Source organism: Aedes albopictus, chromosome 1 (genome assembly GCF_035046485.1).
Source record: "Aedes albopictus strain Foshan chromosome 1, AalbF5, whole genome shotgun sequence".
Taxonomy (NCBI): domain Eukaryota; kingdom Metazoa; phylum Arthropoda; class Insecta; order Diptera; family Culicidae; genus Aedes; species Aedes albopictus.
The window spans coordinates 248,786,633-248,812,199 of record NC_085136.1 but is presented as its reverse complement, the minus strand read 5'-3'; the positions used below and the strand labels follow the sequence as shown (position 1 = coordinate 248,812,199).

General features: G+C 44.3%; 1 protein-coding gene across 2 annotated transcripts in view; it reads right to left on the bottom strand.

Annotated features, from left to right (window-relative positions):
• The window catches only part of LOC109400410 (protein bunched, class 2/F/G isoform), an 864,004-nt gene that overhangs the window by 14,750 nt on the left and 823,687 nt on the right, over window positions 1–25,567 (bottom strand). For both annotated transcript variants that reach the window (XM_062846581.1, XM_062846580.1), the window contains 2 exons: window positions 4,756–5,037; window positions 2,274–2,846 (listed from right to left, as the gene is read on the bottom strand). In XM_062846581.1, the coding sequence (XP_062702565.1) occupies window positions 2,274–2,846; window positions 4,756–5,011 (829 nt within the window). In that variant the 5' untranslated portion in view covers window positions 5,012–5,037. The remainder of the gene's footprint in view (window positions 1–2,273; window positions 2,847–4,755; window positions 5,038–25,567) is intronic.

Genomic DNA, 25,567 nt, shown 5'->3' with positions numbered 1-25,567 from the left:
TTTTTCCTTTCAATAAGGCTTTCAAATTTCTTACAATTATTAATTCAACGATTTTAAGGGGAATTTTGTATTTGACTGTGAAGTGTGTGTCGTCTTGCATACCTATGCATTTGAGGGGTTTTAGTGAAACAATTTACATTTTCGATAATTTTGAAGTAAATTCTTAATTGTTCAGCATATTTTCAACATAAGTCATCAGAATAGGGTCTATTTGATTCAATAATCGATATTAAGAAGTTTATTAGCTCTCCGCAACAAGGCATACATCGCCGTGCATGTCCAAATTATATACATGTCCAAATTATATTTTTTACCCTAGCATCCAGAAAGTTCTCGAATTTTTTAGAAGTTTGATATAGCCATGGGGAAACATTTCAAAGTGTGACGGAAGGACAGACAGACAACTCTGGGATTTTATATATATGACAATGATTCTCCTGTCCACGCTGTTGTAGTGAGTACCCGTAGGAGTGGTGTAAATATTGTTGTTCGAATGAGTGCCCTTTTTACAATTAGAAAAACTGTAAATAGCTTTTTGTTAGCTTTTTAGTGCACTGATTTTGGCCAATCTGAGGTGATCGAAAGGTGGAAGCAGCACTTCGATCAGCACCTGAACGGCATGGAGAACGTAGGCACGGGAAACTACGGCAACGGCAACGGAGGAAACGACGACGCCAGTGCAGCGGAGGACGGAAATGAACCAACTCCCACGATGAGCGATGTTATGGATGCCTTTCATCACCTCAAAACCAACAAAGCAGCTGGTAAGGATGGTATCGCAGCTGAACTCATCAAGATGGGCCCAGAAAAGTTGGTCACCTGTCTGCACCGGTTGATAATCAGGATCTGGGAAACCGAACAGCTACCGGAGGAGTGGAAGGAAGGGATAATCTGTCCCATCCACAAGAAAGGCGACAAGTTAATGTGTGAGAACTTTCGAGCGATCACCATTTTAAATGCCGCCTACAAAGTGCTATCCCAGATCATCTTCCGTCGTCTTTCACCTAAAGTAAATGAGTTCGTGGGAAGTAACCAAGCCGGTTTCATCGACGGGCGGTCGACAACGGACCAGATCTTCACCGTACGGCAAATCCTCCAGAAATGCCGTGAATACCAGGTCCTAACGCATCACCTGTTCATCGACTTCAAAGCGGCATACGACAGTATCGACCGCACAGAGCTATGGAAAATCATGGACGAGAACAGCTTTCCCGGGAAGCTTACCAGACTGATAAGAGCAACGATGGACGGTGTGCAGAACAGCGTAAGGATTTCGGGTGAACTATCCAGTTCATTCGAATCTCGACGGGGACTACGACAAGGTGATGGACTTTCCTGCCTACTATTCAACATCGCCCTGGAAGGTGTTATGCGACGAGCCGGGCTCAACAGCCGGGGTACGATCTTCATGAAATCCAGTCAATTTGTCTATTTTGCGGATGACATGGATATTATTGCTAGAACATTTGGAACGGTGGCAGACACCCGCCTGAAACGTGAAGCAGCAAAGGTCGGACTGGCTAAGACAAAGTACATGCTGGTAGGTGGGACTGAGCGAGACAGGACAAGCCTTGACAACGATGTTACGATAGGCGGGGATATTTTCGAGGTGGTAGAAGCATTCGTCTACCTTGGTTCCTTGCTAACGGCTGACAATAACGTGAGCCGTGAAATACGAAGGCGCATCATCAGTAGAAGTCGTGCCTACTACGGGCTCAAGAAGAAACTGCGGTCAAAAAAGATTCACCCCCGCACCAAATGTACCATGTACAAGACGCTAATAAGACCGGTGGTTCTCTACGGACACGAGACATGGACGATGCTCGAGGAGGACCTGCAAGCACTCGAAATTTTTGAGCGACGCGTGCTAAGAACGATCTTCGGCGGTGTGCAGGAGAACGGTGTGTGGCGGAGAAGGATGAACCACGAGCTCGCTGCACTTTACGGCGAACCCGGCATCCAGAAGGTGGCCAAAGCCGGAAGGATACGGTGGGCAGGGCATGTTGCAAGAATGCCGGAAAACAACTCTGCAAAGCTGGTGTTCGCTACTGATCCGGTGGACAGCGCAGATTTTCTTTAACATAAAATTTAAAGCTATTTTAAAGTAAGTTTCAATCAAGTAAAACTTTCCATTTCATTTAACCTCAAGAATTATTTAGAAGCAAAAAAGCACTCTAAAAATGTTTGAACACTTATCTAATTCACAGACGATGCCATTCACTTGATTGCAAACGATTCGTAAAACTTTCCTTCGAATTCTCACACAAACTCACCTGTTGGTTCCTGCTTGATGCCCGTCAGTTTCCCGACCAGCTCCTGCTCGTTGTTACTGCCGGCGGCCGGCGAGAGCAGTCCTGTTGTCGTCGCCGTCGCCGTCGTCGTCGTCGATGCCGGCGAGGAGACAGAGTTTCCTATCCGACCACCGCCATCTTCCTCTTGTTCTGACTGATGTCGCTGCTGCTGCTGCTGTTGGTCCACATTGGCGTCTACCACCACCCCTCCCGGACTGGGACTGCTGCCGTCATGATGAGGACCACCACGTTGGTGTTGGGAATGATGTGGATGGTGGTGCTGATGGTGGTGGTTGTTGAGAAGTGCTGTTACTGGCGTCGCCGTTGGATGAGGAGGAGCTGGCGGGGAATGGCTGGTGGGATTGGCCGTTGTAGCCGCCGCAGCCGTCGACGATCTTGTATCGTTTTCATTGATGTGGTTCGGATGCTTACCGGCGGCAGTGGCCGTCGCAGATGCAGCATGGTCCGGATGTTCTACTGCTGTTGCTGCTGCTGCTACTTGTTGATTGTTGGAGGTTGCTAGTTCGCCTTCTTGCTGGTAGTGACCGTTGCGTACTGTTGGGGAGAGGAGAAATGGAAAGGGACTTTTTAATAGTAGCTGCATATGAGATTAGAAGAGACTTTCAAATTTGGTTCACCAGAAATTCCCGCTGAATTTCTCCAGGAATTCCTGTAGGAATTCCATCAAAAATGTCTCTAGGAATGCCACCAAGAAGCACCTCCAGCAATTTCACTATGAATTCCACAAGGATTTTTCCAGGAATTGCTCAAGGAATTCTTCTAGAAATTCCAACAGGAATTCCTCTAGGAGAAACTTTTTCCTTCTGGAATTCCACCAGGAATTCCTCCAGGAATTCCTCCAGGAATTTCAACAGGCAATTCTTCAGGGATTCCAACTGGAATGTCTTCTGGAACTCCAGTAGGAATTCCTCTAGGAACTCCACTAGGAATTCCTCTAGAAATTCCACTAAGAATTCCACTAGGAATTCAACTAGGAATTCCACTAGGAATTCCACTAAGAATTTCTCTAGGAATTCCACTAGGAATTCCACTACACCGAGAAAAAATTCTACTCAATGATTGAGTTGGCCTTACTCAGAAATAAAAAAATCCTTTGTTTTCCTACTCAGTTTCGGCTAAAAGTGCACAGATAAAAATAATGAGATTTACACGTCATGTAAACTTCATTTTACTCATGTAAACTTAATGTTATGATGGTTCACATGATATATCATGTAAATTTGTGTTATATGTCATGTAAACTCTCAGAGTCATGCTGAATTACATGACATATAATGGAAGTTTACATGATATTTCATGAACTTTACATGATATGTCATGTAAACTTCTATGATATCCCACGCTCCAATTATGTGCACCATATGTCACAGAATTTTACACTCTTTTTTCGATCTGTGTGGGACAACCAATTGGCAATGGGTTGTCCCACTTTTAACGGAAACTGAGTAAGAAAACAAAGGATTTTTCGATTTCTGAGTAAGACCAACTCAGCCACTGAGTAGAAATTTTTCCCTGTGTAGGAATTCCACTAGGAATTCCACTAGGAATTCCACTAGGAATTCCACTAGAAATTTCCCTAGGATCTCCTCTGGGAATTCCCCTAGGAATTCCTCTAGAAATTCCTCTAGGAATTCCTCTAGAAATTTCTCTAGGAATTCCTCTAGAAATTCCTCTAGGAATTCCTCTAGGGATTCCTCTAGCAATTCTCCTAGGAATTCCTCTAGAAATTCTTCTAGGAATTCTTCTAGGAATTCTACTAGGAATTCCACCAGGAATTCCTTTAGGAATTCCACCAGGAATTCCTTTAGGAATTCCACCAGGAATGCCTCTAAGATTTCAACCAGGAATTTCTCTAGGAATTCCATCAGGAATTCCACTAGGAATTTCACCAGGAATTTCTCTAGAAATTCCATCAGGAATTTTCCTATAGGAATTTCTCCAAGAATTAATACAGGAATTCCACCAGGAATTTCTCTAGAAATTCCATCCTTTAAGAAATTTCACCAAGAATTACACAAACACAAATACAACAACACAAAACAAATTTCTTTTGGTTGCAATGAGAATTCCTCCAAGAATTCCAACAGGAATCCTTTGAGGAATTCCCCCAGGAACTCTTTCCCTCTGGAATACTTCTAGGAATTCCTCTTGAAATTCCATCAGAAATTTCTCTTAGAACTGCATCAGAAATTTCGTAAGAAATTTTAACAGGAATTCCACAAGGAATTTCTTCAGAAATTCCTCTAGGAATTCCAATAGGAATTCCTACAGGTGTTCTTTCTGAAATTTATCCAGAAATTTTACCAGGAATTTCTCAAGAAATCCACCAGGAATTTTTCCATCAAATCAATCAGAAGCTCCACTAGAAATTTCACAAGATACCCTGTTATCGAAAAGCCACATAAGTCTAGCCAGAAAACCCTGTCCCTCTTGAGGAACTTACCTATCGCCGCGGTGGCGGCTGCTCCTCCGCCCTTCTGGTCGACAAAGTTCCCACCGACGGCGGCCGCTGCCGCCACCAGCGAGGGGGGGACCGCGTTGCTGGCAACACTGCTGGCCACGACCGCCGCCGCCGCCGCGCTCTGCAGCAGCTCGACGTCGACCTCGTCGGCGACGGTGGCGTTCGTGCTCGGGTCCAGCAGGTTCAACGGTTGGCGCGTGAGGACGTCCTGATAATGTTTCCATTTTCTGCGTCCCATCAATTCTTCAGCAACGCGCTCCAGTCCTGTGGAATGGGAGAAAAAAGAGGAAAAAATGGGATTAGTGTTTTACTATTTTTTAATAAAAAGGCTCAACCGCTTTGTGAGCATGACGGGGCCGAATTTTTCCGATTCCCTTCATTACAAAAGAAAAGTTTTCAAACAAAAAATATTTCCAAAAATCGGAACAAACTTTACTCCAAAGATGGTCGACTTGCTGGCTCAAGATGGGGAGGCGAAATGTGTTCCTTGATCGAAATGTATTAACCCAATCGAGGCAGATTCGATTCCATCTTAATGAACTCTGGTAACAAATCGGATGATTCGGGATGCAGAGGACAGAACAGGAGCAAGGCGCCGGGGTGGGGCCGGGTTAAAATTTTAGAAACTTCTTCTCCTTTCATCTGGGACCGACCAGGCCGGTTGTCGGTCGGTTCCAGTCCAAACCCGGGACGAGACAGATACGGAGACAGGAAAAGAGACAGAGTGAGAGGCCGAGTAGGTGGTCTACATAAGATGCGAGATGTATAAGCTGGTATTTGAACGCATTTTAATAGAGTGTGTAGATTTTGTTATGGCCGGCGCCACTCTCGCCCCCTCCTCGCCACACCATCGTCGCATCGGCTCCTTTTGAGAAAGTGCATTGTCCAATTCTGGAACTTGAGCTTTTCTTGCCAGGACGACTTTTCCTCACGGACAAAGAAGAGTCAGCAGACGCACTTCAAGGAGAGTCGAAGACGATGTCGGTCGGTCGGTCGGTCGATTCGAGTGTGAACCGGGGATGGATTGCACAAGAAAGTTACCTAATCATCACACATATATAAAGAAGAAGAAAGTGGGAAGCTGATGCTTCTTCTTGGAGCGGAGCAACAGCATTCTGGAAGTGGGCAAGGAGAGAAGGATTTTCGGGCTTCACCAAAGACGAGCTACTCTTGGGCCCTTTCGGAACAGGGTGAATGGATTGCTGTTCTGAAAAATGTAAATCTTCTCTGAATTTCTGAATAACTTCTGACATTCTGGCAGAATCCTGAGAACATTCTGTGCAGATTCCGGAGAAGATACTCTGCAGAATCCGGAGAGCATTCTCTGCAGAATCCGGAAAGGATTCTTCTGCAGAATTCGGAGAGGATTCTTCTGCAGAATCCGGAGAGGATTCTTTTGCAGAATCCGGAGTGGATTCTTCTGCAGAATCCGGAGGGGATTCTCTGCAGAATCCAGAGAGAATTCTCTGCAGAATCCGAAGAGGATTCTCTGCAGAATCTGGAACAGATTCTCTGCAAAATCCGAAGAGGATTCTCTGCAGAATCCGGAGAGGATTCTCTACAGAATCCGGGAAGAATTCTCTACAGAATCCGGAAAGGATTCTCTACAGAATCCGGAAAGGATTCTCAACAGAATCCGGAGAGTATTCTCTGCAGAATCCGGATAGGATTCTCTGCAGAATCCGGAGAGGATTCTCAGAAGAATCCGAAGAGGATTCCCTGCAGAATCCGGCGAGCATTCTTTGCAGAATCCGGCGAGGATTCTGCAGAATCCGGCGAGTATTGGCTGCAGAATCCGGCGAGATTTCTCTGCAGAATCCAGCGAGGATTCTCTGCAGAATCCGGCGAGGATTCTCTGCAGAATCCGGCGAGGATTCCCTGCAGAATCCGACAAGAATTCTCTACAAAATCTGGCGAGGATTCGCTGCAGAATCCGGAGAGGATGCTCTGCAGAATCCGGAGAAGATTCTCTGCAGAATCCGGAGAGGATTCTGCGCACAATCCGGAGAGGATACTCTGCAGAATCCTCAGAGGATTCTTCACAGAATCCTGAGAGGATTCTCCACAGAATTCTGAGAGGATTTTCCACAGAGTCCTGAGAGGATTCTCCACAGAATCCTGAGAGGATTCTCCACAGAATCCTGAGAGGATTCTCCACAGAATCCTGAGAGGATTCTCCACAGAATCCTGAGAGGATTCTCCACAGAATCCTGAGAGGATTCTCCACAGAATCCTGAGAGGATTCTCCACAGAATCCTGAGAGGATTCTCCACAGAATCCTGAGAGGATTCTCCACAGAATCCTGAGAGGATTCTCCACAGAATCCTGAGAGGATTCTCCACAGAATCCTGAGAGGATTCTCCACAGAATCCTGAGAGGATTCTCCACAGAATCCTGAGAGGATTCTCCACAGAATCCTGAGAGGATTCTCCACAGAATCCTGAGAGGATTCTCCACAGAATCCTGAGAGGATTCTCCACAAAATCCTGAGAGGATTCTCCACAGAATCCTGAGAGGATTCTCCACAGAATCCTGAGAGGATTCTCCACAGAATCCTGAGAGGATTCTCCACAGAATCCTGAGAGGATTCTCCACAGAATCCTGAGAGGATTCTCCACAGAATCCTGAGAGGATTCTCCACAGAATCCTGAGAGGATTCTCCACAGAATCCTGAGAGGATTCTCCACAAAATCCTGAGAGGATTCTCCACAGAATCCTGAGAGGATTCTCCACAGAATCCTGAGAGGATTCTCCACAGAATCCTGAGAGGATTCTCCACAGAATCCTGAGAGGATTCTCCACAGAATCCTGAGGGGATTCTCCACAGAATCCTGAGGGGATTCTCCACAGAATCCTGAGGGGATTCTCCACAGAATCCTGAGAGGATTCTCCACAGAATCCTGAGAGGATTCTCCACAGAATCCTGAGAGGATTCTCCACAGAATCCTGAGAGGATTCTCCACAGAATCCTGAGAGGATTCTCCACAGAATCCTGAGAGGATTCTCCACAGAATCCTGAGAGGATTCTCCACAGAATCCTGAGAGGATTCTCCACAGAATCCTGAGAGGATTCTCCACAGAATCCTGAGAGGATTCTCCACAGAATCCTGAGAGGATTCTCCACAGAATCCTGAGAGGATTCTCCACAGAATCCTGAGAGGATTCTCCACAAAATCCTGAGAGGATTCTCCACAGAATCCTGAGAGGATTCTCCACAGAATCCTGAGAGGATTCTCCACAGAATCCTGAGAGGATTCTCCACAGAATCCTGAGAGGATTCTCCACAGAATCCTGAGAGGATTCTCCACAGAATCCTGAGAGGATTCTCCACAGAATCCTGAGAGGATTCTCCACAGAATCCTGAGAGGATTCTCCACAGAATCCTGAGAGGATTCTCCACAGAATCCTGAGAGGATTCTCCACAGAATCCTGAGAGGATTCTCCACAGAATCCTGAGAGGATTCTCCACAGAATCCTGAGAGGATTCTCCACAGAATCCTGAGAGGATTCTCCACAGAATCCTGAGAGGATTCTCCACAGAATCCTGAGAGGATTCTCCACAGAATCCTGAGAGGATTCTCCACAGAATCCTGAGAGGATTCTCCACAGAATCCTGAGAGGATTCTCCACAGAATCCTGAGAGGATTCTCCACAGAATCCTGAGAGGATTCTCCACAGAATCCTGAGAGGATTCTCCACAGAATCCTGAGAGGATTCTCCACAGAATCCTGAGAGGATTCTCCACAGAATCCTGAGAGGATTCTCCACAGAATCCTGAGAGGATTCTCCACAGAATCCTGAGAGGATTCTCCACAGAATCCTGAGAGGATTCTCCACAGAATCCTGAGAGGATTCTCCACAGAATCCTGAGAGGATTCTCCACAGAATCCTGAGAGGGTTCTCCACAGAATCCTGAGAGGATTCTCAACAGAATCCTGAGAGGATTCTCCACAGAATCCTGAGAGTATTCTCCACAGAATCCTGAGAGGATTCTCCACATAATCCTGAGAAAGTTCTCCACAGAATCCTGAGAGGATTCTCCACAGAATCCTGAAAGGATTCTCCACAGAATCCTGAGAGGATTCTCCACAGAATCCTGAGAGGATTCTCCACAGAATCCTGAGAGGATTCTCCACAGAATCCTGAGAGGATTCTCCACAGAATCCTGAGAGGATTCTCCACAGAATCCTGAGAGGATTCTCCACAGAATCCTGAGAGGATTCTCCACAGAATCCTGAGAGAATTCTTCACATAATCCGGAGAGGATTCTCCACAGAATCCTGAGAGGATTCTCCACAGAATCCTGAGAGGATTCTCCACAGAATCCTGAGAGGATTCTCCACAAAATCCTGAGAGGATTCTCCACAGAATCCTGAGAGGATTCTCCACAGAATCCTGAGAGCATTCTCCACAGAATCCTGAGAGGATTCTCCACAGAATCCTGAGAGGATTCTCCACAGAATCCTGAGAGGATTCTCCACAGAATCCTGAGAGGATTCTCCACAGAATCCTGAGAAAATTCTCCACAGAATCCTGAGAGGATTCTCCACAGAATCCTGAGAGGATTCTCCACAGAATCCTGAAAGGATTCTCCACAGAATCCTGAGAGGATTCTCCACAGAATCCTGAGAAAATTCTCCACAGAATCCTGAGAGGATTCTCCACAGAATCCGGGAGGATTCTCCACAGAATCCGGGAGGATTCTCCACAGAATCCTGAGAGGATTCTCCACAGAATCCTGAGAGTATTCTCCACAGAATTCTGAGAGGATTCTCCACAGAATCCTGAAAAAATTCTCCACAGAATCCTGAGAGGATTCTCCACAGAATCCTGAGAGGATTCTCCACAGAATCCTGAGAGGATTCTCCACAGAATCCTGAGAGGATTCTCCACAGAATCCTGAGAGGATTCTCCACAGAATCCTGAGAGGATTCTCCACAGAATCCTGAGAGGATTCTCCACAGAATCCTGAGAGGATTCTCCACAGAATCCTGAGAGGATTCTCCACAGAATCCGGAGAGGATTCTCCACAGAATCCTGAGAGAAATCTCCACAGAATCCTGAGAGGATTCTCCACAGAATCCTGAGAGGATTCTCCACAGAATCCTGAGAGGATTCTCCACAGAATCCTGAGAGGATTCTCCACAGAATCCTGAGAGGATTCTCCACAGAATCCTGAGAAAATTCTCCACAGAATCCTGAGAGGATTCTCCACAGAATCCGGGAGGATTCTCTACAGAATCCGGGAGGATTCTCCACAGAATCCTGAGAGGATTCTCCACAGAATCCTGAGAGTATTCTCCACAGAATCCTGAGAGGATTCTCCACAGAATCCTGAAAAAATTCTCCACAGAATCCTGAGAGGATTCTCCACAGAATCCTGAGAGGATTCTCCACAGAATCCTGAGAGGATTCTCCACAGAATCCTGAAAAAATTCTCCACAGAATCCTGAGAGGATTCTCCACAGAATCCTGAAAGGATTCTCCACAGAATCCTGAGAGGATTCTCCACAGAATCCTGAGAGGATTCTCCACAGAATCCTGAGAGGATTCTCCACAGAATCCTGAGAGGATTCTCCACAGAATCCTGAGAGGATTCTCCACAGAATCCTGAGAGGATTCTCCACAGAATCCTGAGAGGATTCTCCACAGAATCCTGAGAGGATTCTCCACAGAATCCTGAGAGGATTCTCCACAGAATCCTGAGAGGATTCTCCACAGAATCCTGAGAGGATTCTCCACAGAATCCTGAGAGGATTCTCCACAGAATCCTGAGAGGATTCTCCACAGAATCCTGAGAGGATTCTCCACAGAATCCTGAAAGGATTCTCCACAGAATCCTGAGAGGATTCTCCACAGAATCCTGAGAGGATTCTCCACAGAATCCTGAGAGGATTCTCCACAGAATCCGGAGAGGACTCTCCACAGAATCCTGAGAGTATTCTCCACAGAATCCTGAGAGGATTCTCCACAGAATCCGGAGAGGATTCTCCACAGAATCCGGAGAGGATTCTCCACAGAATCCGGAGAGGATTCTCCACAGAATCCGGAGAGGATTCTCCACAGAATCCGGAGAGGATTCTCCACAGAATCCGGAGAGGATTCTCCACAGAATCCGGAGAGGATTCTCCACAGAATCCGGAGAGGATTCTCCATAAAATCCGGAGAGGATTCTCCACAGAATCCTGAGAGGATTCTCCACAGAATCCTGAGAGGATTCTCCACAGAATCCTGAGAGGATTCTCCACAGAATCCTTGGAGGATTCTCCACAGAATCCTGAGAGGATTCTCCACAGAATCCTGAGAGGATTCTCCACAGAATCCTGAGAGGATTCTCCATATAATCAATACAGGATTCCCCACCGAAATCTGAAAGATTTTTTTACAGAGTGAAGAATTTGAGAAACTTCGAAACTCTCGACTCTGCAAAGGTTTTTCTGTTGTTTTTCCAGTTCCGAAAGGGCCCAAGAAGAGGCCGAAGGTTCTGCATTGTTGCCGGCTCGAAATATAAGAAAATCCAAGAATCATCATCCGGTGCGATGCGGTGTAGGCAACCGGAGCCGAATGAGGTCTCTTCCAAAGACTTTGCTGCCTTCTTGTGTGCAGCAGCATTGATTGTTGTTAGATGCTGGGGAAAAAACGGTTGGACGCCTGCACGTAGGCAAAAAGTACTCTCACCCCAATGACTAGGTTTTCCATCAGCAGCATTTTCAGAGTGCGTTCGTCGTCGTCGTCGTCCATTTGAGAGTTGGGTGGAATGGGGTTGCAACTTTCCCGATGACCGCCTGGTTGGTCAGCTAGTACACACTACACTATTGAGGGAGATTCCATTCTTCTTAAGGGGTTGCAATTTTGCAATTTGCATCTCCGTTTGCTTCGGCTTGTGCGTTAAGGCGAAAGGGGGTGAGTTAGACGATTTTAGAAGCTCTCTACTGGCAGTATTCTGCGAAGAGGGCTACTGCATAAGACTGGCTTCCCTCCTCGGTATATTTGGACTGCCAGAACCGGGCTGGAAAAACAAGGTTTGGGGTGGAAGCTCTATGGGTTAGATAAGGATTTCTGGCGAATCGAACACCAGCAGAGAGAGAGAGACCCGGCGAGACACAGAGGGGCCATAAGATATAATTTAAGACACAAGAAGAAATCCTACTTCTTGGCTCGGGATGGAATGCAAAGAAAACAGAGGGGAGACAGGGGAAGGAGGTAGTCTTCTAAAGAAAGGCATCGAAAGCCCAGAGTGAAGGCATGCATAGTTTACAAGGAATAATTAGATTTTCCTAGCTCGAGCTTCTTGTGGTTTGGTCAGCAGCAGTGCGTATGCATCCGAACACATGAACTCGTACCCACCCCTGTTCCCACAATTCACCCCCTCCCCCCTCGCCATCGGTTCGGTAATACATACATAAGAAATGACCCCCCTAGGCCGAAGAAACCGACTGAAGAACGCCTTCGGATCCGGACCAAGGAACGAACCAACGTCTTTTTAAAATCAAAATAATGAAATTTCCAATCGAAGCTTCTTGTCCGGGAGCCGAAGTCTCTGTCTTTGCCTGTGCCCGGACCGAGCAAGCAGAACGCAGAAGGAGGAGGGGTCCCAGCTCTACGTCGATGCGATGGAAGGAGCTAATTGAGAAAGACACTTGACCGATTCGGGATGGAACCTATGTGAGGAGTGCAAGTAAGTTTAATGTGCATCCTTTCTTCCCTATAGCCTGGCACAAGAAAGAGCTGAGCCGTCTTGCTGTAATAAATACCGATCATAACTCGATCATCAATCAATTTCCACTCCCTCGGCTTTATGTGTAAGAAGTCGCCAAAGTTTACTAGTATAGAGAGACAGGGACGGGGGGCGACGAAGCTTTGTCTTCTTGTGTGTCGATGGGGGACCATTTTCTTAAAATCATCATCTTCCTTGAGGCAAACTATTGGCTGTCTGCTGAAACAGAGCAGAGTCTTTCTGCTCTGTAGTTAGGTGGTGTCTCCTTTCTCCAGCAGTGATGTTCGATAAATTTTCATTATTTTCCCATCGTTTCCGTTCGGTTTTCGTCCAATCAAATGCGTGCCCTGGGAGTCAATGTGCGTGGGTGGCACTGTGGGTGATATGGGAGGCAGCAGTCGCCCTTTTTCTTGAAGGTTATCGCCATCTGGTTGCCCACACGGGAAGACGGACTCGAGTTCTCCTTGCTAGAATACTTTATATTTAACGTGTATCAAAATGTCTAATGCACAAGAAATCAATTAGGTTCAGGCATCTGTGAAGAATTCTAGAAGAATTCTGTGACAAATCCTCCTCTCAGGATTGTGTGGAAAGTCCTTACAGGATTCTGTGGAGCATCCTCTCAGGATTCTGTGGAGAAACCTCTCAAGATTCTGTGGAGAATCCTCTCAGGATTCTGTGGAGAATCCTAGGAGAATTCTGTGGAGAATCCTAGGAGGATTCTGTGGAGAATCCTAGGAGGATGCTGTGGAGAATCCTAGGAGGGTTCTGTGGAGAATCCTAGGAGGATCCTGTGGAGATTTCTAGGAGGATCCTGTGGAGATTCCTAGGAGGATTCTGTGGAGAACCCTAGGCAGATCCTGTGGAGAATCCTAGAAGGATTCTGTGGAGAATCCTAGGAGGATTCTGTGGAGAATCCTAGGAGGATTCTGTGGAGAATCCTAGGAGGATTCTGTGGAGAATCCTAAGAGGATTCTGTGGAGAATCCTAGGAGTATTCTGTTGAGAATCCTAGGAGGATTCTGTGGAGAATCCTAGTAGGATTCTGTGGAGAATCCTAGTAGGATTCTGTGGAGAATCCTAGTAGGATTCTGTGGAGAATCCTAGTAGGATTCTGTGGAGAATCCTAGTAGGATTCTGTGGAGAATCCTAGTAGGATTCTGTGGAGAATCCTAGTAGGATTCTGTGGAGAATCCTAGTAGGATTCTGTGGAGAATCCTAGTAGGATTCTGTGGAAAATCCTAGTAGGATTCTGTGGAAAATCCTAGTAGGATTCTGTGGAAAATCCTAGTAGGATTCTGTGGAGAATCCTAGTAGGATTCTGTGGAGAATCCTAGTAGGATTCTGTGGAGAATCCAAGTAGGATTCTGTGGAGAATCCTAGTAGGATTCTGTGGAGAATCCTAGTAGGATTCTGTGGAGAATCCTAGTAGGATTCTGTGGAGAATCCTAGGAGGATTCTGTGGAGAATCCTAGGAGGATTCTGTGGAGAATCCTAGTAGGATTCTGTGGAGAATCCTAGTAGGATTCTGTGGAGAATCCTAGTAGGATTCTGTGGAGAATCCTAGTAGGATTCTGTGGAGAATCCTAGTAGGATTCTGTGGAGAATCCTAGTAGGATTCTGTGGAGAATCCTAGTAGGATTCTGTGGAGAATCCTAGTAGGATTCTGTGGAGAATCCTAGTAGGATTCTGTGGAGAATCCTAGTAGGATTCTGTGGAGAATCCTAGTAGGATTCTGTGGAGAATCCTAGGAAGATTCTGTGGAGAATCCTAGTAGGATTCTGTGGAGAATCCTAGTAGGATTCTGTGGAGAATCCTAGTAGGATTCTGTGGAGAATCCTAGTAGGATTCTGTGGAGAATCCTAGTAGGATTCTGTGGAGAATCCTAGTAGGATTCTGTGGAGAATCCTAGTAGGATTCTGTGGAGAATCCTAGTAGGATTCTGTGGAGAATCCTAGGAGGATTTTGTGGAGAATCCTAGCAGAATTCTGTGGAGAATTCTAGCAGGATTCTGTGGAGAATCCTAGCAGGATTCTGTGGAGAATCCTAGGAGGATTCCGTGGAGAATCCTAGGAGGATTCTGTGGAGAATCCTAGGAGGATTTTGTGGAGAATCCTAGCAGGATTCTGTGGAGAATCCTAGGAGAATTCTGTGGAGAATCCTAGGAGGATTCTGTGGAGAATCCTAGGAGGATGCTGTGGAGAATCCTGTCAGGATTCTGAGGAGAATCCTATCAGGATTCTGAGGAGAATCCTGTCAGGATTCTGAGGAGAATCCTGTCAGGATTCTGAGGAGAATCCTGTCAGGATTCTGAGGAGAATCCTGTCAGGATTCTGAGGAGAATCCTGTCAGGATTCTGAGGAGAATCCTGTCAGGATTCTGAGGAGAATCCTGTCAGGATTCTGAGGAGAATCCTGTCAGGATTCTGAGGAGAATCCTGTCAGGATTCTGAGGAGAATCCTGTCAGGATTCTGAGGAGAATCCTGTCAGGATTCTGAGGAGAATCCTGTCAGGATTCTGAGGAGAATCCTGTCAGGATTCTGAGGAGAATCCTGTCAGGATTCTGAGGAGAATCCTGTCAGGATTCTGAGGAGAATCCTTCCAGGATTCTGAGGAGAATCCCTCCAGGATTCGGAGGAGAATCCTTCCAGGATTCGGAGGAGAATCCTTCCAGGATTCGGAGGAGAATCCTTCCAGGATTCGGAGGAGAATCCTTCCAGGATTCGGAGGAGAATCCTTCCAGGATTCGGAGGAGAATCCTTCCAGGATTCGGAGGAGAATCCTTCCAGGATTCGGAGGAGAATCCTTCCAGGATTTGGAGGAGAATCCTTCCAGGATTCGGAGGAGAATCCTTCCAGGATTCGGAGGAGAATCCTTCCAGGATTCGGAGGAGAATCCTTCCAGGATTCGGAGGAGAATCCTTCCAGGATTCGGAGGAGAATCCTTCCAGGATTCGGAGGAGAATCCTTCCAGGATTCGGAGGAGAATCCTTCCAGGATTCGGAGGAGAATCCTTCCAGGATTCGGAGGAGAATCCTTCCAGGATTCGGAGGAGAATCCTTCCAGGATTCGGAGGAGAATCCTTCCAGGATTCGGAGGAGAATCCTTCCAGGATTCGGAGGAGAATCCTTCCAGGATTCGGAGGAGAATCCTCCCAGGATTTGGAGGAGAATCCTCCCAGGATTTGGAGGAGAATCCTTCCAGGATTCGGAGGAGAATCCTTCCAGGATTCGGAGGAGAATCCTTCCAGGATTCGGAGGAGAATCCTTCCAGGATTCGGAGGAGAATCCTTCCAGGATTCGGAGGAGAATCCTTCCAGGATTCGGAGGAGAATCCTTCCAGGATTCGGAGGAGAATCCTTCCAGGATTCTGAGGAGAATCCTTCCAGGATTCTGAGGAGAATCCTTGTAGAATTCTGAGGAGAATCCTTGCAGGATTCTGAGGAGAATCCTTGCAGGATTCTGAGGAGAATCCTTGCAGGATTCTGAGGAGAATCCTTGCAGGATTCTGAGGAGAATCCTCTCCGGATTCTGAGGAGAATCCTCTCCGGATTCTGAGGAGAATCCTCTCCGGATTCTGAGGAGAATCCTCTCCGGATTCTGTGGAGAATCCTCTCCGGATTCTGTGGAGAATCCTCTCCGGATTCTGTGGAGAATCCTCTCCGGATTCTGTGGAGAATCCTCTCCGGATTCTGTGGAGAATCCTCTCCGGATTCTGTGGAGAATCCTCATCGGTTTCTGTGGAGAATCCTCATCGGTTTCTGTGGAGAATGCTCTCCGGATTCTGTGAAGAATCCTCTCCGGATTCTGTGAAGAATCCTCTCCGGATTCTGTGAAGAATCCTCTCCGGATTCTGTGAAGAATCCTCTCCGGATTCTGTGAAGAATCCTCTCCGGATTCTGTGAAGAATCCTCTCCGGATTCTGTGAAGAATCCTCTCCGGATCTGTGGAGAATCCTCTCGGGTTTCTGTGGAGAATCCTCTCCGGATTCTGTGAAGAATCCTCTCCGGATTCTGTGAAGAATCCTCTCCGGATTCTGTGAAGAATCCTCTCCGGATTCTGTGAAGAATCCTCTCCGGATCTGTGGAGAATCCTCTCGGGTTTCTGTGGAGAATCCTCTCCGGAATCCTGTGGAGAATCCGAGGAGAATCCTTCCAGGATTCCGAGGAGAATCCTTTTAGGATTCCGAGGAGAATCCTTTCAAGGATTCTGAGGAGAATCCTTCCAAGGATTCTGAGGAGAATCCTTCCAAGGATTCTGAGGAGAATCCTTCCAAGGATTCTGAGGAGAATCCTTCCAAGGATTCTGAGGAGAGTCCTTCCAAGGATTCTGAGGAGAATCCTTCCAAGGATTCTGAGGAGAATCCTTCCAAGGATTCTGAGGAGAATCCTTCCAAGGATTCTGAGGAGAATCCTTCCAAGGATTCTGAGGAGAATCCTTCCAAGGATTCTGAGGAGAATCCTTCCAAGAATTCTGAGGAGAATCCTTCCAAGGATTCTGAGGAGAATCCTTCCAAGGATTCTGAGGAGAATCCTTTCAGGAATGTCCACTGATAACTGGAATATTTTTGTTAATTAACTGCACCGGCCATGTCCTTACAAGCAGATGGAAAGAGAATGTTTGATGTGATGATTGTTTCTGCAAGAAACCACGGGAAGGGTATAAGTTAGTGGATACGATGGGAGATCTGTGAGTCTGCTTCAAGCTAGGATAAAACGGGATTGTCGCCTTTGAAGCGATGTTGCAGAAAAGTACATTTCCATTTCGCATCAGAGAACAGGGAGGATGGGTGTCGGATGAATTGGAAGCTGGGCCCACACCAGCACAGCCAAAGGAAATGCAAATGTTGTTGCTGTTGTTGTAGTGGATCAAAGGTGAAAATCTTAAGCTTTGCTTTGAGAAATACAACCAGTTAAAGAAAGTTATTAGAGATTCGATTTTACAATAAGGGGGGATAGGATGTTTCGATTTTCCTACAGGATTCGAAATGGGGAAACTAAGGAGGGAAAATTTGATCTCCTTATTCTTAGGCTCCAGAGTGCAAAGAGAATGGGACAAGACAAGATTGTAGGACATGGTGGGTGACAGCCCTCCTCATAAAGTAGCTCGAAGGGCTAGAAGAAAACCAACTATGGTCTGACGGGTACACAGGAGCTAAGTCTTTGTCTCTTCGGGGGATGATGGATCGAAAATGTTCCACCGAAACAGTGTTGTTTCCTATGAATGGCTGCAGAGTTAGGGCTAGAGAGACAATCCAAGGAGGACGGAAATGTCTATTTTCTGGTAGGGTGGTTTCTCTTTCTTTGGCTTGGGATGGAAATTTTGACAACATTCGATTCCCTTTCGGAGACAAGGATGCTGGTAAGAAATGTGGTTGGAAAATGAGCTGTCAGGTACGGAATCCTTGTATAGAATCCGTAAGGAAATTGCATACCCAAAGGCTCATTCTCTACTCGGAGTAATACTGTCGGCCTACTTGTAGGCGAATTTTCTGCACTGTTGCAGAAAATTCGCCTTCTAGTAGGCAGGCCGAGTTACATTATAAATTAAGGGATGGAAACACCGAACAAACACAGCTTGGTCGGCAATAAAATGCGTAGCCAAGGTGACGCTCCAACGGACAAAAACGGGTTCCAATCACGAAACCACCTTACTTCCACGGAGTATTTGCACTGCGGCCAAGGCGTTCGTATCCCCCTCATTATTGGCAATTCTCTTATGTTCGAGTTTTAATTACTTTCAACCCTCTCGTTGTAATTCTTCGAGCTCGGCGTTCTTTAAAGAACCTAACTACTCCTAATGAATCTCTTTCGGTCGTACTTCGTCCAACTCAACACACACTTCAACTTTGACCCATTTAGTAGAGCGACTGGCACCGATGAAGCAAAACACCAATAATTAAAGAAAGCCACCTCCCTGAAAGCGAAGGGGTGTTCCGTACGCATACGTATGTACCACCTCTTGCGAAGGGTAGAGGTCCAATCATCGTCGGAACGCCGACCATTTCGAATACGGCCGAAACGTAGCTTAGCTATGCCGCTCGGCGCTGGCCGGCCGGAACGCAACGCATATTTTATTCAAATTATCGAACCGGTAGCGAAATTGTGCGATACGTTACGTGGCGCCGCCGCGCCGTTTGCGTAGAAATTACTTGTATCCTTTTGGGGTTGGTCTAAGAGTGCTGCTGACTAGGACGGAACCGTTCCTCAGGTGGATCGGTGGCCTAGGGTCTTACGCATGTGGCGACGTGTGCTGCTGGTAATACATTTCGTTGGTTGGTACCGTACGGGGTCGAACAAGGTACTGTGGAAAAAACTTACCCTCAGGTGGAAGTGCGCTTTGAACACTTATCTGAAATGCAGGCTTTGTCCTTTTCCTGACGTTACGCCAAGATAAATACAGGAGAACAAATCGATAGATAAAGAAAACTGGTAATTAAAACAGTAGAGTAGAGTAGATCAATAAAAAAAGAAGAAGAGTGAGTAAAGGTAGTACAAACTACTAGAAGAAAAAAGGAAGAAGAAGAAGAAGAAGAAGGAGAAGAAGAAGAAAAAGAAGGAGGATAGGAAACATTAGAACACGAAAAGATAGATGATGAAAAATAATGCAGAAACACTAATCAACGCCGGTACTCGACCCACAACGGTACCAACGGCTCTGATACCAGCCAGCCACCAAGATTCGATAACATCGAAACAGGGAACCACTTAAGAAATGCATTTTCGTGAGCAGCACCACCCCCGAAAACCACCCAATCCAAGGCATATCGGAACGTTATGCACACGTTTCGTAAACACGCGTGTTTAGCACAATTCCTTAGCAGCACCCTCCATCTCGCAGCACCGCCGGTCGTTCACCCATCCAGCCCGCTCTATCTCCACGAAGGAGGAGTGCGAAGTGCGTGCCATATGCAAATTGATGGAATATTCGCCGCGTCCTGCTGATCCACCGACCGGCTCCATGAGAAGACTCGCGCCAAGAAGCTTCCACCCTCACCGCACTTCCTGCCTCTCCCTCGCTCTCTAGCTGTTTGTATGTATACATTAGTAATAAATAGAAAATCGATAATGCATTTCATTATTTCAATATTAGTTTGCATTAAGTATTATTATTTCGCCTACCGGGACCCGGCTCTTATGTATACGCACACGTGTACCGGCCATGTGCTGGCAGGAGAAACCACCCAACGACAGTCGTCTTATGTATGTAGCTACCATCTACATACCTACCCACAACAAGAAGGATCCATGCGAAACGCATTTCGTGTGCCGGCCGAAATCTTGAGTGCGGGCTTAGAGCATTTCGGACGGTCCGCATGTGATGATGACCCACCCAAAGTGGCTGAATGTGGCGGGTGTTGAGAACAACCATCCTGAAGGTGTCTGGGTTCGATTTCCGGTCGGTTCAGAAACTTTTCCTGATGAAACACAGTCTGAGTCTCAGTCTGACCGAGGAAGTGCTCACTGAACCTCAGGCTGAGAAGCGGGCACCGTCCCAATTGGGACATACCGCCAAGAGGAAAGAAGATGTGATGACGAGGCACGACGGTGCCAGAGAACTTTCTTGAGATTAGGCCCAATGCACGGATGCAACTGTAGGCAGTGCATTTCATCGTCTTCTTTGATGGGTGCACCGGAACCACAGAATCACATTAAGCCTTGAGTTTGGGTCTCTCATCGTCCGAAAGAGTGGAGGAGATTCAATTTCGGGGGTACATACGAAAGTTTGAGGCTGACCGGAAAGGGAATTAGGAGCACTGGAGCGATGTTGCTGACGCAGAAGTAAATTGAACAATTTGAGTGAATTTTATTTAACCAGATTGCAGCTTCCATCAGCGTACATTTCGACACGAGACTTTGTCAGATGGATGTTAAATGCACGATTTGTCATGTTACGTCTTACACCAAGGACGATAGACCGGTAAAAGAATTGCGAGTTGCGGGAGAAACCACAAGTCGACCTTTTGGGATTGCTCTATGGCCTACCCGTAGAAAGGTTGTTGAATTTCGTGTCCGGCAGATGAATGAGAAGGTCAATCGTACGCGTAGCGTAACTAAGCAGGTAAAATTTCTAACAACGTAAATTCTTACACCAATTAATCATCAAGTAATTAACAACCATAGCTACATACGAGCAAATAATGTTCCATACAACAGTGGATTAGGGGGTTCCAATTTTCTTTAAACGAATAGTGTTTTCAAAGCTCATTTGGCTGCTGGCAAGCAAAACTCAAACTCTACTCATCAAATTGGGTTTCTTCCAACAACAATTGCAACAAACAATTGATGCAATGATCAGATTTCAAACACTGGGTAGAATCAGTCTCATTTTGGATGAAATTCAGAAGTTCTACATAAATGTTCGAACATTTTGAGCTGAAATGCTCGTTCTCTAAAGATAGTGTATGCGGTGGAATTTCTATCATCCTTCATGGGAGTATCAAGCACTACTTTTTTCCATCGTTTGAAACCAGAGCTTTTAACATTTTGGGTGTTTCAGCTGACACACTCTTGTAAATGTGGTTGCATTGCAGGGTGAAATTTTACTTCGTCACATGCGCCAATTCCCGTCACATCAGACGGAAAATTGCCAATCATGACAGATATTCCAACTTTCCGACTGTGCCAATGTCTCATTAGATGGAAGCAAAATATATTCTATCGGTTTTCTCGTTTCACGCATGCCGAAGGCAACCGCACCAAAGCAACAGCTAGCCGAAAAGCTCTTCATCAACGTTCAATTCTAACATCGCCAGATTAATTTATCCAATTGACATTCAAGTCACATGCCACAGAAGCTCTATGGCACTTCAAAGTTGGATTTCACCGCTGCAGAATGCAGCAGAAGCTGCTCAATTATTCAAATAAATCTCGTTTTCCCGTCGATAAAATGTTAAAACAACAAGTTGTCTCCGCGTAGGGAAGATGCAAGCAAATGTGTGCGTGAGTTTTCTACATACGAAGCATTGCATTTCACAACTACAGAGAAAGACTTCGTCGTTGCGCTGTGATGACGTGAAATAATGATGTGCGGTGAATAAACTCGAACAATGTTGGCTGGTCGGTACTTAGTAAAACTGAAATTAGATGAACACCCTATATCAGCAGAGAGATTTTGAAACACGATTTGAGAAGATTGTCTATGAATAACACCACATTTATTATTATCGGTGATTTCAATGCGAAACATCGTTTGTGGGATTATCTTCAGACCGATTTATGAACTCAGTTCAGGCGGTTTTTAGTTTGATGAGTGCTCTTGTGTTTTTTTATAATCAAAACTCTGACAACCTCGCTAATTTTTCTTCTGCCAAAGCTCAACTCCTCAAAAGATTCCTAAAAAAGAAAATTGAAAAAAAAACTATATCACAAAATCTAGCGAAATGATGATACATAACAGATTCGCGGGCTCGGCAAAATCGCGCACAGCCGTCTGCTCAGCAAAATCTTTATCTGGTATCTCAGCAAAAAGTGACGATTGTTAGCTGATTCTCAGCAAAACGATTGCCGACTACCAGCAATGAACTGTCAAAATTGCCGAGATCCCGGCAAAATGATTGTTTGTTGATTGCTCGGCTGTGCGAATCTCGGCAAAAGTTTGAAAAAATGCTGATATCCCGGCAATCTGAATTAGGACAATATATTGTCGCAGAGATTTCCACAGAAATCTCTAAAAGTTTGTTCAGAAAGCTCTGAAGATCCTCTTAAAAGTATTCGAAGATTCCGTTTAGAAATCTCTGACGAATCCATTCAGAACTTTCCTGAAGAATTCCTCCAAAATTCTTGAAACCATACCCATCAGATATCTCTGAAAAATACCTTCATAAATCTTTTCCCTTCAGAAGTCTCTTAAGATTCTCTTGAGGAAATCACCCTTATAAAATTACTGAAGTTTTCCTTCAGAAATCTTAGACGATATCCTTCAGAACTCTCTTCAAAAATCTCTTAACATGTACTCCAGAATTATTTGAAGAATTCCTTGAAAGTTCCTTTTAGAAATTTCTGAAGAAATCTTTCAGAAATCTGTTAAGCCTTATGTACTTCAGAAATCTCTGAAGACTTCTTTCAAAAATCGCTGAAGATTTCTACAAGAAATCTCTGAAGATCGCAGAAATAGTCACGGAATATTTAGGCATCAAATGAATGTTTTGTGTTACATCTAACTCAAACAAGTGAAAAAGTATGAATTTATTGTCAATTTTTAGATACCCGTGCAGTTAAACACAAAAAAAAAACAGCCCAGCCCGCGGCTGGATCAATTTTTCGACTAAACTGCTACGGTAGTTGAGTGGATAAACACTTGGATAAATATTTCGATCCATTTCCATCCAGGACCAGGGATTCCCACAAAAACCGTTTTTGCTTGCTACATTCTAACTTTATTTTTAATTTTGCTCAAGTTCCTTAATCCAGGCCTGCACGCATCCAAGACATTAATATCAGGCTTTAGTTTGATGCCAAAAGATCTCATATCTAGACGAACATTTCAAAAGGGCCCATCTGCTTTGCGTAAACAAACATGTTTTTGTCTCTGTAGGGTCTTTCTGCATCCACCCACGCACATCAACACCCTTATAAGAAAGAGTATTCTTCAGGCTATCTCTTAAGGGTGTTGATGTGCGTGGGTGGATGCAGATGGGCCCTGCAGAGACAGAAACATGTTTGTTTACAAAAAGCAGATAAGCCCTTTTTAAATGACCGTCTAGATATCTGATAATTTTTGTCAACATACAGAGCAAAAAATGTATGAAACAAGCGTATAAGGTTATCAAAGAACGGTTGTGGTTCTTATTTGTCAATTTTATTCATTGTGAAAAAATACGTTTTCGGCCCCGTTAGGCTTTTGAGCGTATGAGCCTTCCTGATAAACGAATTAGAAAAGGGCGTAAGAGTTTTGGCAACTCTGATTTAGAATGTGCTGAAGGATCTTTTTTAAGGATTTACTTAAAAAAATATCTCTAGATTTCTCGCAGATTTTTGCGAAGGTTTTTATAGACAATTTTGAAGATTGTTTGTTCTGTTTTGATGATTTCTTTCAAACATCTCTGAAGAATATCTTCATTAATCTGAGAAGATTTTCTTAGAAAAATGTAAACATTTAAGGATTTTTTCAGAAATTTCTGGAGATTCTGAAAATTTACTTCGAAGTTCTTTAAGACGAAATTTTCTGAAGATTTTCTTAAGAATACTCTGATGATTTGCTTAAGTTCGAAAGCTTCTCAACAGAAATTTTCGAAGAATCCCTATGGAATGTTTCAAAAAGAGCCCTTCCGGATATTCTGAAGATTTTCTTATTCAAGTTTGGAAGACTTTTCCAAGGTTTTCAGACACCTTTTCATAAATTTCAAGAGACTCTGACTCAGAGGATTCTGGAAACACTTTCTGGAAAATTCTGGTGACCCTTCAGGAGTATTTGAAGACTTCCTTCATGTTTCTAAAGTTTCTCTTCATGAGTCATTATACAGTATCGGACAATAAAAATGCACCAAAGCCGTTTTCCCATACAAAATAGTCAACTTTAGATTGCCATATTTCAGTTATCTCTTAACAGATTATTCTCATTTTCTGTGACGAACTACAAAACATTTCAATTTTCAAAAACTATTGAAAAAGTGCGGTGATAACTATTGATACAAAAGTTACAGATAGGTTGAATTTTGACAATAAAAATGCACCAAGACAAAAAGTTGCATAGCAAAAAATACTGATGCCATATCATGTTCGTCTCTTCAGCAAATGTATTCGTCATTACACCAGAATCATATTCGCCGAAGACACCATAATGATACGACGTAACCATTTTTTGCTATAAATCTTTTTGGATTGGTGCATTTTTATTGTCAAAATTCAACCTATCTGTAGCTTTTGTATCAATAGTTATCACCGAACTTTTTCAATAGTTTTTGAAAATTGAAATGTTTTGTAGTTCGTCACAGAAAAATAAAAACAATCGGTTGAGAGATAACTGAGATGTGGCAATCTAAAGTTGACTACTTTGTATGTGAAAACGGCTTTGGTGCATTTTTATTGTCCGATACTGTATATTATCTTTAGAAGTTTCTAGGGACTTTCGTCAGAAGTTGCAGAGGGCTCTTGTCAAAAGATTCTGAAAAATTTATACCTCATAATTTTTCTCCAATAAAGAGTTCCTCCAAAATTGTTTGAAGATCCCTTTTAAATTATCTAGAGTTTTTTTTTCTAATCTATGAAAATTTAGATCTGACTGCTCTAGAGAATTCTTCTACGAAGCTCTGAAGATGTCCATCAGCATACTCTGATAATTCCATACAAAAGTATCTGCAAATTTTTTTCAGATTTATGGATTTATCTGAAGAGTCTAATGAGAATCTTCCAAAAGATCCATCTAACATGTGCTACTCTAGAAGTATCTCAAGATTTCTTCTAGATTCCATCTAAATTTTCCATTCAGAAGACTCTGAATACTTTTTCTAGAAGTTTTTTTGACATTATATTCAAAAGTTTCTGAAGATTTACTTCAAGAGCTCAGAAAAATGTTTGGAAGTCTTTGTAGTTTTTTTTTAGAAATTCCTGATGATACCGAAAACTTACTTCAAAGTTCTCTCAAATGAAATTTTCTGAAGCTTTTCCTAAGAATTTTATTAATATTTGCTTCAGTTCAGAAGCTTCTCACCAGAAATTCTCGAAGAATCTCTATGGGAAAGTTTTCAAAAAAGCCCTTCTGGATGTTCTGAAAATTCTCTTGAGAAGTATCAGAGGAATTTCTTTAGAAGTTTTAGAAGTTTAAAAGACTCGGAAGGTTTCGGAACAATGTTTGAAAGCTCAGCTTGAGGGGGCTCAGATAATTTTCCATGAATTTCAGAAGACTTTGATTCAAATAATTCTGAAAACTCTTTTTTAAAACTTCTGGTGATCCTTTAGAAGTATTTGAAGACTTCCTTCATATACTTTTAAAGGATATCTGCATGAGTCACCGTAATATTATCTTTAGAATTTTCTGAACAGTATCATCAGAAGTTGTAAAGATTTTTATCAAAAGTTTTTCGAAAAAAATCAGAAGCTTATGGAAGTTCTCTTCAGAAGATTCAAAAAGGCTCTCTTC